The sequence below is a fragment of the Neophocaena asiaeorientalis genome, unplaced genomic scaffold (genome assembly GCF_003031525.2).
Source record: "Neophocaena asiaeorientalis asiaeorientalis breed wild unplaced genomic scaffold, Neophocaena_asiaeorientalis_V1.1 scaffold116, whole genome shotgun sequence".
Classification (NCBI taxonomy): Eukaryota; Metazoa; Chordata; class Mammalia; order Artiodactyla; family Phocoenidae; genus Neophocaena; species Neophocaena asiaeorientalis.
In genome coordinates, this window is record NW_020174561.1 from 2717495 (window position 1) to 2732606 (window position 15112).

Sequence of the window (15112 nt, forward strand, 5' to 3'; positions counted from 1 at the left end):
AAAAAAAAAAAAAAAAAAAAAAATACCCTTCCAACAAAGAAAAAAAATGGTAGCTAACCAACTGGATTAGAAATGTATCAAATTCACTTTCAGTCCACAGTAATTATATTCAGTAATCACTGCAACATTTTTTCAACTCTTTCTTGAGCACCTATTCTGTGCCAGGAATTGTGCCATGTCTAGGATCCCAAGCACGTGGTTGTGTGTTTCCTAAGGTTATCTGGAAGCGGGATGGGAAGAATACAGGCCAGAAATCGCTCTAACATTGCAGCGTGAAGTTACATGGCAAGTAAATACCCTCACAGTCCTCCAACATCTAGTCACACAACAGTAGTATGTGCCTAACTGCCCTCTCCCTCAATAGTAGGTTAGACACTTTCTAAAGATCAATTAACTTGACAGCAACCAATTTATTAAAAAACTTGAGAAGTGAAGTTTTAAAATTACTACTACATTACCAAATAAAGGTCAGCATTTTGGAAAGATTTCTCTTTTCGTGCCTTCTGCTTTTCATTTTGTCCTATATATTCCTGTGGGCTGTCATTTTCCTGTTAGTCATTTTTGTGTTTGCATAATGTTTGCATAGATTAAGAATCCAACAGTTAATTTTCCTAAATGGATATATTTATCCAAAGTTCACTGCCAAGAGCTTTTTTTTAACACCACTTCTCATGTCTTCATTACTACTTAGCAAATGTCCTTAAATCATTTTTCAGCATCTCTTAGTGAATGTCTGTTTACTTCCCACAATATTGAACATATCTATACAATAAATCCAATGGCCTATTTTATATCTATTCTCCATTCAAATTCACTTTCAAAAATAAAAGCATATATTCTCTCTAATAACTTTGGAACTGAGCCCTCTGCTGGGAGGGAGACAGGTTTTGTATACTTGAGAGTTTAGAGATGCCATCTGCATCTAACAAACTAGTTTCATATCTTTGGAAACTAAATTACTCAATTCCTTTAGTACTCTGTTAGTTAGATGAACCTGTGTTCTTATAGTGCTTCAGTTTTTATACTTTATGTATATGCTGCGTCTATGGACAGCTTCTGTTTACATACCTAGCAGCCCATCAGTGTGCAAGTTCATGAAGAGCAGGGATACTGTACTATTCTCTTTGTATTTCAGATACAAGCATGATCCCTGGCAAAAATACTTGATCTCAATGGAAACACAACTTTGCCCCTGCAAACCTAACCATATACAAAGTTGTGTATTACACAAAATATTCCTGCCAAGTCTCTTTCTCTATTTAGTGGCCTCTTTTCTTACGGGGTTCATGGCCAAGTCTGCCATGACAGATGTCTACTGTTTTGACTTTCCATCCAACAACAGTAATACAGGCATCTTCCATACCCAGTAAAAACATATCCATCCCTTTCCCACAGACATTTACTGTGTTATTTCTAAGGCTAACTCTTTCCATGTATTATATGAGTCAATCCTCTCAAGAACCCTAAAAGGTATAATTATCGCCATTTTATTAGAATCGAAGCTGAACCAAGTTACCTTTCTCAGGCTCATATAGCTAGTAAATGTTGGAAGTTCCCCTTATAACTCTCCAACTCCAAAATCCATGCCTTTTCCAATTCACCTGCTGTCTCCATTCTTTCTAACTCCCAATCACCTGACAGCCATCTATGTATACTAAGGAAAGTAGTCCATATGTAGCATCCTTCCCAGATCATTACCAAATTGTCTCATTTTGTGGCTTACTTATGAAAACACGGCTTTGACAGTAGAATCATAATTGGAGCAGAGAATGAAGGGCAGAACTAAGGAAACGGGCAGAGCTAAGGAAACGGGCAGAACTAAGGAAACGGGCAGAGCTAAGGAAACGGGCAGAACTAAGGAAACGGGCAGAGCTAAGGAAACGGGCAGAACTAAGGAAACGGGCAGAGCTAAGGAAACGGGCAGAGCTAAGGGAAAGGGTAGCATTAGTTTGAGAGGATCCAAGTGGTCATGACAACTTCCACACTTAAAATTCTTTAGTGGCTCCCCGCTGGCTTTTATTTGTTCAGCAAATATTTAGTGGGCACCTACTAAGTCTCAAATGCTATTCATTACACTGTGGGTACAGCAGCAAGAGAAACAGACCAAACACCTGTCCTTATGATGTTTACATTATAAGAAGGTGATGGGAAGTAAAAATAGAGAAATATATCATGCTGTGATATATGTGCATGGGAAAAAAAATGGATCAGGTCAGCAAGTTTGGGAGCATCTTCCTTGTAAAGCCCAAACTTCTTAGTATGGTTTACAAAAGGCTTCAGTACATCATTTGGCCATCATCTACTGAATACCATTCTAAAACCACACTCAGTGTTCTGTCCTACCGAAGTTCCTTTTGTCTCGTGTCTCCATGTGAGCTAACTGCTATTCAGCCTTCAAGGCAATAGACACATCATCTCTTTCATGACATCTTTGGAATCCTTCTCTGACACCCTCAGATTCTTGTCTGTATGCCAGAGCATACTGAACTATATTATAGCACTTCTCACACATTATGTTGTAAGTTTCCACTTTCGATGTCCGTCTTCTTCAAATATGCAACAAACTCACGGATGGCAAGAAGCTTGCTACTTCACCTTGAATCTGTGACACAATATTGAGTCTGGCAAAGAATAAACACTCAATAAATGCTATATGAAGGATGTGAATGCTTAGATAAAATAAGGATTCTTAGGTACACAAGACTGTCAAATTTGACAATCAAGAATGAAAAGAAAATTAGAATTTTCATATATGAATTCTGAAGACATATTAAATCATGTACAAAAGTTGATGGGTTAATCACTTTTTTTTTTTTGGTTAATCACTTTTTAAAGGTTACCTTTTTATAAAACACAACTTGAACAAATTATCAAGATGAAATAGCTAAAAACCATAGTTACATGCTTGAGACAGACTAGTATGCTTAGAATATTACATTTTAAAAGATATTGCATTTAATATTTTCTTGACACTTTTATTACATATTAAAAACTACTTATAAAGACATTCATTCACAATAAATTGGCATTATTCAAATCTTCACTTTTATCAGAAGAACACTAGGCCTCTAAGTATTATCGGTCTTACAATCAGTCTTTGGTAGAACCAAGAATATAATAGGTACCTCTTAGTATATACACATCCACAGTTTTTGAAATATCTGCTATACACATGGCAATTAGAAAATACAAAATTGGATATCATCTTACAAAACAAATTCTATGCTATCTTATTTATCAAGACTTTACTATGAATTTCAAAAGTGAAATGTAGTATCAATGGATTTAGTAATAACACTGCCCTCACTATGATTTTGAAAATTAAAGGCATTGGTCACAATTCCTTGTTTATCAGTCAATAATAATTCCAAGTTCAATTTGATCATGGAAGAGCAATCTTTGCTCAAAAAATTAAAATACTATCTTGGCCATGAGTTTTGATTCACATTTCAAATATAAAACTTTGAATATATAGGTATCATCACTTGCCTAAAAAAAATAAGCTAGTGAAACTATTAAATATAAAAATGTAAGGGACTTCCCTTGTGGTGCAGGGGTTGGGAGTCTGCCTGCCAATTTACAGAACACGGGTTCAAGCCCTGGTCCAGGAAGATCCCACGTGGCACAGAGCAACTGGGCCTGTGCGCCACAACTACTGAGCCCGCGCTCTAGAGCCTGCGAGCCACAGCTACTGAGCCCACGTGCCACAACTACTGAAGCCCGTGCGCCTAGAGCCCATGCTCTGCAACAAGAGAAGCCACCGCAATAAGAAGCCTGCGCACCTCAACGAAGGGTAGCCCCCACTCGCCGCAACTAGAGAAAGCCCGTGCGCAGCAACGAAGACCCAACACAGCCAAAAAATAATTAATTTAAAAATAAAATGTAAAAAATATAAAAACACAAAGAATGTACACAGGAAGCTTAATAAGCACTGAATTTGTACTTTAATAGGTTGTTTCATTTTTCTTGTTTTGAATATGTAACTGACTGGAAGTGTTTTTCCGGTTAACACTATGACAGCCCCCTTGGGTGTTGTTGAAGAGGGCTTCCACTGAACAGGTGACTTTGAGGCACCCACGGAGATCTTTCCCAGGAACACATGGAGATACTGTGACCGTTGGTGTAGAGAATGAGATATTGCTGAGAGTGGTAGAAGATATCTCTTTCCAGCGAGAAGAATGATTCCTGGGTTTAAAGTTTAGAAAGCCATCTACGCAAACACCTTCAGAAATACATACATTAATAGTATGAATGTTTTTTAGATTAACTCTCTTCTTACAGCGGATGTTGGCATAACAACTGCAGTAAAATTTTTTGGAAAATTGTTGCAGGTCTTTGAGTGTGGGTTTCCCATGTACTGTGTATTTTCCACCTTTCCCAGTTTTAATAGCAAAATTCTTTGGGTTCAGGTGAAGATAGTCGCTTGAATTCCAGTATTTCCTTGTACACACTCCTTGCTCTTGGCAAAGTGCTTGGCTACACATTTTGGCTGCTAAGGTGACATTGATTACGTAAGGATTCAGTGTAGTCTTCATGTAATTGTCTAGGTTCATGCAAGATTGCTGTAAAATTATACAAAGATCAGATTATTAACATCCAAGTTGGTTCATATGTGAATTAACTCACTACATTAAGCAATTTCTAAGGAAGCACACACACACACACACACAAAACCGAGAACCAGTACAAGCAGGAAATGTTTTATCTTTTTTTACTTGAACAAGCAAGACTATTCCAACAGTTTTTTGTAACATTTGTAAGTTTCACATGCCATTTCATGTCACTAAATAATTGACCAGTTGAGGTTTAGTATACCCTAGCCTCGGTCTTCCTCAATAATTCATAAACTAATGGGGGTGGAAGGGGCAGAATGGTACAGTGTGGGTGGAGGAATTAGAGCATGGGCTCTGGAGTCCATCTGTCCGGATTGGAGTCACAGTTCCATTAATGGCTAGCTATGTGAGCTTGGGAATCTCTTGAGCGTTCTAAGTCTTAGTTTCCTATCTGGGAGACCTTGGACAAGTTAATTCATCTGGCAGTGTTTCAGCTTCATCATCATACAATAAGGGTAATTCTAGCACCTACTTCATGGGGTTATTGTGAAGTTGACAAGATAGAAAGTACATAAAAGGGCTAACACAGGGCCCCATATCATTGGTTAGCCCTCAATGTATAAATTATATAAAGTACAAATAAATGTAATAAGTATCACATTTGTCAGACAAGTTTAGGCATTGGAAAGAGTGGTTTCTAAATTGCTAGCTCAAAACAACTAAACGGGTTCAACCGAGTATATATTAAATGTTAATGTATAATTCAAGTATGGGCGAATTATGACAGCTCTTTTACAGATATACTTATTTGGCAGAGTATGAGTGATGAGTAACTAAAATGATTCATCTTGAAACTGATACTTTCTAAAACTGGGACTCCGTCCTTTTCAGAACGTAGAAGGTAGTTGCTTGCTTTCATGATCAGCAGTCCCATGGAGTGAGTTGGCCGTGCTAGTCCTTCAGTAAAAGATCAAAGGAAGTGGTGGGCGGGTGGGCAGGCAAGTTGAGGAACCTCACAGCTTCCACTTGGATCTACTCCCTGTTGCCTTCCTTGAGGTGGCGCCATCGGTGGTAGGCAGAACAAGGGCCTCCCAAGGATGTCCATACCTCAGTCCCACGGAACCTGTGACTGTGTTACTTTACATGGCAAAAGGGACTTTCCAGATATGTTTAAGGGTATGGATCTTGAGATGGGGAGGTTATCCTGAATTATCTGGATGGGCTCAATCACAAGTCCTTAAAAATGTAGCTTGGATTTTTAAAATGAGCTGGAAGAAGGAAGACAAATTCAAAGCTAAGGGAGACTCAATCCGGCATTACTGGCTTTGAAGATAGAGGAGAAGGCCAAAAGGGAGAGAATGCGGTGACCTCCTGAAGCTGGAAATCGCCTTAGCCACAGCCAGTCAGAAAATAGAGATCTTGATGCTATAAACACAAGGAAATGAATTCTGCCAACAACCCAAATGAGCAAATGAGGGTCTTTCTGTAGAAAAGAATGCAACCCTACCGACATCTTGATTTTACAGCATTAAGATCCATATTGGACTTCTGAACTACCGAACTGTAAGATAATAATTTTCTGCTGTTTAAACCACTGTTTGTTGTAATTTTTATGGTACCAATAGAAAACCTCTTCTTAACCCTCCTATAGCTTTACATGGTGTTTATTATACAATTCAACTTCTCTCAACTTGTATACAGCCTGATGGGATGAAACCTTTCCTTGCTCTTGTACAACTCTCCCTTACCCACTCGGCCTTAGATATACTAATTGTTTCACAGGGGTGGCAGGTTCATTTCAAACTGCACTTACTGTTCCCTCTGCCCAGAATGCTCTTTCCTCTCATTTTTAACATGGTTGACTCCATGTTGTTGTTCAGATCACAGCTTTAATTAGACAAGACCCTTCTCAGACACCTTTCCAGTCTACTTTCTTACAGCTCTCTATTTTAATTTTCTGCATAGAATTTATCACATCAAATATTTTTATTGTTTTATATTGTTTCTAACCCTCCAACTTTAACACCGGTGCCAGGGATATATGAGAATTTATACCAAGATCAGATGACACTGGAATTGTCTACAGAGACAAGAACTAGACAGGAAGAGGAGTAAAGGGAAGAGAATGTTTTGACCATCAAGAGCCTATACAAGATGCAATATTTGGAAGGATCTAAAACTGTTTCTCTAAGAGATAAAGCCTAGTTTATAGCATTTGTCAATACCCATGGTGTAAATACTCCTACCATGGCCAATTTTAAGCTACCAACCTGGCATCCCTGAGTGCAGAATTGGAGACCAATTACCCCACCATTATGGTAGTATGGCGTGAAGTAGCACACACTACCCAATACCATTTCCACTTAGACAGATACAGTAGGTGTAAATAACCTCAAAAGTATGGATAATAGTAAAAGAAAGTAAATAATTGATACATTTTAAGTATTTGTTATCAATACTTTCTGTTTTTAACATACTTAATTTTATTCTGAGTTTTATAATTTAATTTTTAATAATGGCTGTGTTCAACAGTTCACAAAATTTCTGAATATTTAACAATCAGGTCTCATGAGCTGGGACCAGTAGAAGCTGGCTCTGTCACGCCATTGGATCTAATAAGATGGAAGGAAGGAAATGGTTTGCCTACATTTGATAACAATTGTTTTAAATCAATTCAGTCATCACAAGTAAACCGCAATTACCATTGTCTCGAGTTGTCAGTGAATCAGGAAACACAAGTAATCCATGATTCTATTGATTTCAAATGACATAGAAAAAAGGGGACGTATTGACAGAATTAACATTCAAAATCATCATGAATTGGGAAAGGTAGCAGAAATATATAGAACAGAGTCCACAGGGAACAATTTCAAGGCAGTGTCATTAAGTAGAAAATCATCACATTAAAGTTGAAGGACTGTCCCTGTATGAATAATACTGAAGGTGATTTGAGAGTCGTGGTAGAAGTACATGAATCTAAGATTAAAGTGCAATTAAAAAAAATGTGACAAGTAGTATGCCATGCCATCCTACTAATTGGAGAATGCCTGATTCATTCCTCATCAGAGTAAGGGTAGAGTTCTCAATTCTGAAAATTTTAAAAAAAGGAAATAGTATGGGGAATTTATAAATTGTTCTATCGTAGAATTAACAGGATCCTTGAGAAAGGAGTTTGTAGGTTTGAGAAAACAACTAATAAAAACTAGGAATACTCTTATATTTAAGTATTATAATTCTTAAATAACTTTCTGCCATATAGAAGATTTTGCAAAAGGGACATATACCTTTCCCTGAACTTATATTTTTTATTAGTTCTCTTTACTGTTGATCAAACCAGAGACAACAGAGTCTACCAAATAGGTAGGAGGGCTCAGATTACCTTAAAAGAATTTCACAAAGTTAAGTACCTTTATAAATGAAGGAAAAATATGGCTAGTCTATCTGAAGGACAAGATGTCAAAAGATCTGTTCTTAGAGTATAAAGTCTAGTATAAAGTCTTAGAGTATAAAGTTCTCTGTAGGTCCTAGGATAAGACATCTGGGCCAAGAGCTTCATTAGACATTCTCCATGGCACCTACGTCACTAATATTTCCACATCCATCAGAGAAGGAAAAGTTCAGCTCCAACTCAGCAGTGTCCATGTGACAGTTTTACTAATGCTTTGAGTCAAGAAGATTGAAGAGGTGAAGGATAAAGACCTCATATGGAGAATTAAAAAAGGATGAAAATAAAGGAAGAGAGAAAAGGTTTAGGTCATGATAGCTAAAGGCTTTTTGAACTGAAGAAAATGCATTAGCAGAAAGTGAATACAGAACAAAACCAACATTTTTCCTAACAAAACAAGTTTTACTTAAAATTTTACTTAAAATAGACACTATTAAATATAACCTGTGGAAAATAAAGAAGGATTCCTTTTCCTTTCCCTTAAGGAAACTTTGAACAATTTAGTAATATTTTCAAAAAGTAACTAAATCCCAACTGCCCACACCCTGCCCCCAGTTGTTGGCCCCCACAGTAAACTGTCATTAAATGACTAACTAAATAAAAGCGCTTAATAAACAGTAATTGGGTGAATGGAAGAATGAGTGAATACATATTGACTAGTTGAGCTCTTTTGAGAAGTGACACAGCACGGTATAGTAGAAAAAAACACCAAACACCACATAAGGAAACCAAGGTTGTAGTCCTGTTTTTGCTACTTCTTAGCCACGCAGCCTAGGGAATTTCAATTAATCTCACCAAATTTCTGTTTCCTCACTGGAAAACAGCCTTACAACACAACCACATGAATGAAGGATAATTTGACTTAGCCACTATCAATTGAGCCCCTACTACTTTGTGCCAAACAGTGCTTATCTTATTATTCAATCCCACAACAATCCTCAAAAACATTAAAAGTAGAAATTATTTCATCTATTTCCTATCAATTCAACTTACCCTAGTTAGACTTAAATTGAGACTTCCCCACATTATAATTCCAGAGGCACCTAGAGCAATGCTCTCACCAATTGTATTCACGAGGTCACCCTGGCAAATGTGTAGAAAGAGTTAACAGGGAGGAATAAAATGAAAGTGTTATACATAGGACAATAACACAAAAGCCAAGAATGCTGACCCAACAATAATTATTTAAATATTTCACCACTATTTATTTCTATCTTTTATGTCACCACTGCCCTACTATAAGAAAAACACAGATTTTCTGCTATTATTTTAATTACTTCTATTGACAAGAGACCAGGCCCATAAAAGAAAAAATGAAAGGAACTGAGATAACTACCCAGTTCTCCATGACTGCTAAGATATTATATGCTTACGTTAAAAATGAAACATGTTTGGGGCTTCCCTGGTGGCCCAGTGGTTGAGAGTCTGCCTGCCGATTCAGGGGACACAGGTTCGTGCCCCAGTCAGGGAAGATCCCACATGCCGCGGAGCGGCTGGGCCCGTGAGCCATGGCCGCTGAGCCTGCGTGTCCGGAGCCTGTGCTCTGGCCACAAGAGTGAGAGGCCCGCGTACTGCCAAAAAAGAAAAAAGAAAAAAAGAAACATGTTCTTATTTTACATTCATATAATAATGGAGAACTACCTGGGTGCATATTCCTAAAGGTTATTAAAAGTTAAATTTCACTCCCTTCAAAAATTATGTTCAGTCCCACTAAACACCATTTATGAACAATATTCCATAGCCTTCTTACCTTGATTTTCTTACCTGAGAAAGGAATTGCAAAGACACATCAGTAAAAACTGGACGGGCATACACAAAAACTGGAAGTGGGCTTTTAGCACTGGCCACTTTAGACATCCGAATGGCTTCCTGGACACGATTACGAACATAGAGGGCAGCTTTTGGAGAAGATTTTAACTTGCTACTCAAATAAATGGATGGGAAAAGAGCAGTGCTTTCCTTCCATAGCCAGTCAAGTGCATCGTTTCTACTTTTCTCTATATCCCGGCAACTTCCATTGTAACTAGGTTGGTGGTAATTATGATTGTAACAGTCAGGAAAAAGATAATAACCCCATAAGTGATTTGGCCGAAGTAATTTTCCCAATTTTAAAGTCTCCTGCATGAAACTCTTGGCTGCCTTTTCAAATTCCACTTTCGCTATCTGGGCAGCCTCTGGGAAAGTAAGTTGTATATTTTGTTGCAGAACCAACTCGATAGACTGATTCTTGTAAGTGTCTTTAGGTTTCCAGTTTCTAGCCCAGGTAGGCCTCCAGTTTTCCCAGTCAATGACAGCCAAGCCCACGTTGTCGATTGGCATGTAATAGGAAATGTCTTTTTTAGCTTTGTCCAAATGCTTTTTTAAGGATCCCATCTGGGGGATTCCTCCATGCATACTTCTGCCTGTTCTTTCATTTATGTGAGGATAGTAGCCAAGTCTATCAGCATAAAATAATGTAATAAAATTTCCTGTCGCATCTTTTTGGGGGTCTCCTACTAAAGGGAAGAGGCTCAGATCTGGAGGCATGTCAAATCTTCTAGCACAACGGTCAGTTGGGGCATTCCAGGCCCAAAGGAAAGACATATTTGCAATAAGAGGGGATGCTCTGAAATCCATAGTCAAACAACATGGAACCAGAAGGAAGGTGAACACTGCCTGGGGTACTCCACTGGACACAACAAAGCTCCCAAAGGAGGTAGGTTGAAGCCTTAGTACTCCCATCACAAAGAGGAATGACTATGAAAAGCACTTATTTCTTCTACACACTTTGCTTTATCTAATATTTGATGCAAGATATAAACACAGAAGAGAGAGAGTGGAATGAAGCCACTTTGATAGATAAAGAGGTATAATGATGATTTACATTTAAATATTCTTCTTCATGTTTTGCAAGTTGCTTCATCTATAACTGGGAAAAAAAAAAGAAATGTAGAATATATTGTTACACTACATTTCTGTAACAGAGATTATAAGCTTTACCAAGTTCTCAACTTTAAGTGCAGGGAGTCTTATTCAGTGTTTGAAGACGGAAGACTCCAGTGCTTGAATCAATCAAATTATTTTCTCTTATGTATGATACAAATCCTATAATAGGTGACCTTTGTCTCGTCTTTCCAAATCACTATTGAACCTGCAGAGAAATGAATGCCTTTCTACTTGTGCAGAAGGCCGTACCAAGCAATGCCTTAGCAAAAGACTGGTAAATAAAAATAAATTCCAACCTGAACCTCTCAAGTTCGTTATTTCATGAAAGACCACTTTTTAGTGGTCTGCCAAAAAGTGAAAACACCTCTCATAGAATTGTGACGTTTCAACTTTTTTTTCTTTTTTAAGGGAGGCATGTACAGGAGGAAGCAAAAGTCACTTCTGCCAGAGGTAATAAGTCAAAAGTTTGCTTGAAACTGTTGAATCAAACAAAATCTCCTATTGAGAGGTAAGCTGAAGTGCTATTTATAACAGTGCTCCATAATATCTCAAAGTAATGTACACTCATGTTTAAAGTTAATAAAATATTTTATGACTTTATATCTTTCACTAAAAGTATTGGTTCTGGCCCAGCTTAATAAAAGCAATATATGTACTTTATTCTTTTATAATCTTTGATAATTGAGATTGTATTGTCATTCTGAGGGTCACAATGTGAAATGTTATGGTGCATTTTGTGGTACAATAAAAATGGTCTGAGGCAAGGATAAGAAATTAAGCTACGTTTTTGGTTTTTTGTTTTTTTTTTTTGATGCGGACCATTTTTAAGATCTTTATTGAATTCGTTACAATAATGCTTCTGTTTTATGTTTTGGTTTTCTGGCCAGGAGGCATGTGGGATCCTAGCTCCCTAACCAGGGATCGAACCCACACCCCCTGCAGTGGAAGGCAAAGTCTTAACCACTGGATTGCCAGGAAGGTCCCAAGCTATGTATTATTTGACATTTGGTAGTTGCAAAAATTACCTACAAGAAAACATATTTAAATGTTCTGTGATTCTAGGAGGAAACTAGAACATTGATTTTAATTAGATTAGTAGCATACTGTTATATGAGCCATTTATTCCCATTGCTGAAAGAGCAATTACTCTAAAGAGAACACCATAGACAGAATAAAATAAAATCTTAAGAACCATTACAGTCTCATGCTTTGAAGACAATGGATTTTTCCCCCTAATGTTTAGAACATGTAAAGGAGCTAAAAAATTTCACAGTTTAAGCCCTTATAAACTTCCTTACTTAGGACCTAGAAAATCTTCACCTAAGGTAACATTGGAGGAAAAACTAATTCCTTTCAACCACCAACTAACAGTACAAATGCCTGCATGGCAGGGAGGGGACAAGTACATGGAATAAAGGAATGATTAGATGTCCCCATATCTCAAGGAAGGAATAGGTTAAGCTTATTGAAATAATTAACATTCAAACCTAATATCCACATGATCATTTTATATGAGGAAACCTCAGGGCAGAATGAGCCTATTGGGAAGATCTCTACCCACAGAAACCTTCAGAACAGAACGGACACTTCTATCCTTGAAAATTGTGAATTTAAAATTTAAAAAGTAATAAAGCTGATGACATTTAAAGGAGGATAGGTACTCTAATGGGTTTCAGTGTCCCCCCTCCGAGTGCACTTCTACCCCAAACCTCAGAATATGCCCTTATTTGGAAACAGAGTCTTTGAAGATATAAATAGTTGAAGATATAAATAGTTAAAGATTTTAAGATGATATCATCTTGGGTTTAGCTTGGGCCCTAACTCCAGTGACTGGTACCCAAATAAGAAGAGGAGAGGACACAGAGATACAGTGAAGAAGTTCTTGTGACTACGGAGACAGAAACTGAAATAATGCAGCTACAGGCCAAGGAATGTCAAGGACTGCCAGGAGCCAACAGAAGCTAGGAAAAGACAAGGAAAGGTACTTTTCTAGAGTCTCGAGAGGGAACACGGCCCTGCTGACACCTTGATTTAGAACTTCTAGACTTCAGAACTGTGAGATAATACATTTCTGTTGTTTTAAGCCACCAAGTTAATGGCAATTTGTTACAGCAGCCCTAGGAAACTTGTGGTAATCACCAAAGGTAAAAAAAAAAGGATTGTAGTTTCTACAGGTCTCTTTTCTTTTGTCATACCGGTTTCATCTTGAAGAGAAAGATCGGTATATTTATATGTATCATAATGTAACTCTTTCACCCAAACTGACGTAAAAACAACAAACCAGTGACACAGACAGAGCCAGAACCTGCGTCTTTCAGACTCATTCTGTGGAATAAAACCTTCTTGAAGTCTTCGGAGTTTAAGGAGAAAAGAAAAACTCTTACAGCCTTTGGGACATCTGATGCTTATCAACATCATCTCCTCAAATATCACTGTTTCATACAAAGCAAGAGAGCTGCTATCTGTGTGAGCCAAGACAATGAACAGAGTCAAAAGCACGTGAGGCCAGGAAGGCTCACTTGAACTTGAAATTGATCGCAGGTCTGAGTCCCAGTGGTAAGAGCTCTAGAGGAATTTAATTTCTCCAGGCAAGTAGACAGACAGTTGAGAGACTGATGTGTTAATATATAATTGAGAGAAAAGAAAGGAGGCAGAAAGAAACATTCTTAGGTCTAACGTACAAAGGCAAGATCCAGAAATCACAGAGGTTTCTGACTATAGTCAAAAAATTAAATGAATTCTATTTAGACAGCAGACATTAAGGGTTCTCAACATTCACTTCTGAGACCCAGTTAGAGACACTAGTATAAGCCCAGCGCGTTGTGAGTAGCAAAGAGCATATTTGGACTGGCTGTGATCTTAATTGTCCTGAGCAATTCTTATTAATAAGAATAAGCTATATATTTTATGAGTAACTAATTTTTTAAATTTTAAGTTAATAGCATTTTGGGTGGTATTCCATGAACTCTTCTTCCTTCCCCTTTCCCTTTATTATTATTATCATTATCATTAGTATTCCTTATTATTGTTTCCTTCTCCTACTTTGTCTCACCTTTGTATCTTCCCCCGATAAATTTTGCACAGGTTGGAGACCCTCAAGTCTAAAGAAATTGCTAATTCTTAACCTGTGTATCCCTTACCAAGCACAAATAAATGCTAAACAATCTCCCAAAGCCAAAGTGTTGGCCTTAAAAACATGGCACATTACAGAACTTCTAATTTTTTTTCACCGAAAGCCATATGTCATTTTTCCTATCAGGTTATGCAGTACAAAATTTAAATGACAAGTTACTTTTGAAGCACATTTAGAAGTTTTCCTCTAAGAAGTCTGTAGTTCAGAAACTGGTCCAGCTCTTCAATATTTAACCTGTTGGGTGAGAAAAGGCAGCTCTTTGCCCGGTCAATTAAAGACTTAATCTTTTGAGATATTATTGTGTGATGGGGGAAAAGGGTTTTGTGTGTGTGTGTGTGTGTGTGTGCATGCGTGTGTGTGTGTGTGTGTGTGTGTGTTATATATCTGTGTTTGAATCCCAGCGAATTCAAGTGCCTACTAACAGAAAGAGTTAGCAAGGATGGTAAATTAACATAAAAATGCTATAGGGCTTCCCTGGTGGCGCAGTGGTTGAGGGTCCGCCTGCCGATGCAGGGGACACGGGTTCGTGCCCTGGTCCGGGGAGATCCCACATGCCGCGGAGCGGCTGGGCCCATGAGCCATGGCTGCTGAGCCTGCGCGTCCGGAGCCTGTGCTCCGCAACGGGAGAGGCCACAACAGTGAGAGGCCCGCGTACCACAAAAAACAAACAAACAAACAAAACCCTGAGCACATTTACCCTTGTGGATGAGCAGAGCGGGCAGTTGTGTCTGTCTCCTCACCAAGAACAGAGGTGAACAGGAGTGCCCTATAAGTCTCACCTAAAACCAGAGAATTAGGAATGCAGAGCTATTGTGACAGGTGACTAAGAATCTGGCCAGTTTGTGACAGGGATGTGAGTGTCCTTGAGATTCACCAATTGGGAGAAGGCACAGGAAAGAAGGAACTCTGAGAGGATGGGGAAATCAGCTATGGAAATACCCAGGAATATTCATTAAGGTTGTAGGCTTTTCCACTTCAGAAGTTTTGAAGAGTTTGAACCTAGTATGAGCTTAGGGGATGGACCAAGGATGAGTTTGAGGGATAGGGACAAGATCT

At 38.2% G+C, this 15112-nt stretch overlaps 1 protein-coding gene across 1 annotated transcript; it reads right to left on the reverse strand.

Moving 5' to 3' along the window:
• Positions 1 to 3944: 3944 nt before the first annotated feature.
• Positions 3945 to 10719, reverse strand: SPAM1 (sperm adhesion molecule 1). Its single transcript, XM_024757843.1, has 3 exons — positions 9763 to 10719; positions 8992 to 9081; positions 3945 to 4562 (listed from the first exon to the last, which is right to left on the reverse strand). The coding sequence occupies exons 1-3, from the start codon at positions 10717 to 10719 to the stop codon at positions 3945 to 3947; spliced, it is 1665 nt and encodes a 554-aa protein (XP_024613611.1).
• Positions 10720 to 15112: the final 4393 nt, after the last annotated feature.